General features: G+C 43.8%; 1 protein-coding gene across 1 annotated transcript; it reads left to right on the plus strand.

The window, feature by feature from the left end:
* Positions 1–325: 325 nt before the first annotated feature.
* Positions 326–1854, plus strand: LOC150043614 (vomeronasal type-1 receptor 40-like). The gene has a single exon (XM_090321986.1). The coding sequence runs from the start codon at positions 895–897 to the stop codon at positions 1852–1854; it is 960 nt and encodes a 319-aa protein (XP_090178112.1). The 5' UTR covers positions 326–894.
* The last annotated feature ends 320 nt before the right edge of the window (positions 1855–2174 follow it).

A 2174-nucleotide genomic window follows, 5' to 3' on the forward strand; every position in this document is an offset into this window, starting at 1 on the left:
ACAAAGTCATGCTAATATAATAGCAGAATACTTACTTCCTTGAGTTTGTAGGAAGTGTGAAGACATTTTTCACATCATCACTATTTGTCCACTCCTCCCTTCAAGCTTGCTTTGACTCTTTACCCAATATTTTCCCTCACCTTGGACTTGCTTCCCAGGAGTCATTGCACCTTGAAAATTTCCTGTGGTGTTAAGGAAATTGTTCCTAGTACTGGAGTTTGAACTAAGGCCTGGTCCCATAATTTTCTGACATTTTACAAGAAGCTCTATTTTGAAAGGATAGGTTGCAGCTGGGAGCTATTGGCGCATGCCTGTAACCAGAGCTAGTCTTGAAGTTGAGATCTGAGGATCAGGATTAAAAGCCAGCCCAGGAAGCAAAGTCCATGGGACATATTGCTAATTAAGCAGCATAAAGATACATGTATTGCTATGACATTTTCATAACAGCTAGCATACAAATACTTTGGGATATTGTTCAGGACCTGAGATCAAGGAACAAGATAATACAAATGCACGAGCACGCGCGCGCACACACACACACACACAGACACAGACACACACACACATACACAAATACATATGCTACATTGTGAAGATAATAGAAATCTTCTGATAAGTTGCAAATTTGTATATCGACAAAGGGGATGAATAGAGTGGTGTGAGCCAGGGATTCCCGAATATAATCTCAGCTACTTATGTCCTCTGAGTGTCTCATGAACACTTGTGAACCCATTCCAGAAGTGCCAGCCCTGGGCATTACACTGAATGTCATCTTCCTCCTATTCTTCCTGAAGCTGTCAGTACAATGGGTCAATAATCCATTGCACTCATTCCTCTTATGTGTACTGGGTGTCTGGCTGCTCCAGCCATCAAACATCACAAACGCCATTCACGATGTTTGCGGGTGCATCTGTGTGGGGGATTTTCCTCATAGCCCAGCTGTGTGTCGGCATCATGGGCAACTCCCTGCTCTCCCTGCTCTATCTCTACACGTTTTTAGTCCAGCCTCATCTGAAGAAGCCCATCAACGCCATCTTCATGCACCTGACTCTGGTCAACATCCTGAACCTCCCCCTCACACTTACGCCAAATATCATGGCATCTTTTGGAGTTCAGCGTTTTCTGGATGATGTGGGCTGCAAGGCTGTCATGTTCCTCTTCAGAGTCACCCGGGGGCTTTCCATCTGCACCACCTCACTCCTCAGTGTGTTTCAGGCCATCACCATCAGCTCTGTCCAGGCCCAGTGGGTGTGGCTGAAATCCAAGTCCTCACTGTGGATTTTCCCTTCTTTCCTCTTCTTCTGGGTCATCAATATGGTCATCTACAGCCATGTCATTCATGGTATCAGAGCCATTCGCAATTTCACTCTTATTGGCTCTGGGTTTTCCAATGCATATTGTCACACTCTGCAGATTAAGGCAAGTACATCATGGCATTACATCTCCATCTTATTGGCTCGAGATCTCGTGTTTGTAATCCTCATGATCTCCACCAGCCTCCACATGGTGAAACTCCTCTACCAACACCACCAGAGAACTCAGCACCTCCACAGTCCCAGCCTGGCCTCCCAGCCAGTGCCTGAGAACAAGGCCACACACACCATCCTGCTGCTGGTCAGCTGCTTTGTCTTCTTCTATTGTTCCAACAACATCGTGCTCTTTTATTACTTTTACACAGCAGTGAAGATCCAAACCATGGAAGTGATGGTTTGTATTTTATCAGCAGGCTATCCAACCGTGTGCCCTTTCTTGCTCCTGAAGAATAATAAAATTCTTTCCAAGTGTCCATTCTCCCTTCCATTCATGAGGATTACCAATTGTCAGAAGGCATTCAGTGGCTGTCAAGGCATATAATACTCCAGTAATATACAAGGACAGACTATGCGTGTATTGAGCACTTGAATTGATGTTCAAATTCAGATATGCTGTAGTTTCTCAATATAGAGGTACCTTTATCTGTGTCTGTGCCATTGTTTGTGTTGGACAAATTTTTGTATTTTTATATTGTTTAATCCTTTAAAATATTACTGGTGGGATAAAAAAATCCACTTTCTGTACCCAATTAAAATTTGAAGCATTTTCCTGCTTGTATCAAAACAGCTGGTACAGAGTGCACTTCTTCCTTGCCTTCTTGTCCTACCATCACTGCTGTTTGCCGCTACAGAATTTGATGA

This window comes from Megascapheus bottae, chromosome 31 (assembly GCF_031878675.1).
Source record: "Megascapheus bottae isolate mThoBot1 chromosome 31, mThoBot2.hap1, whole genome shotgun sequence".
Classification (NCBI taxonomy): Eukaryota; Metazoa; Chordata; class Mammalia; order Rodentia; family Geomyidae; genus Megascapheus; species Megascapheus bottae.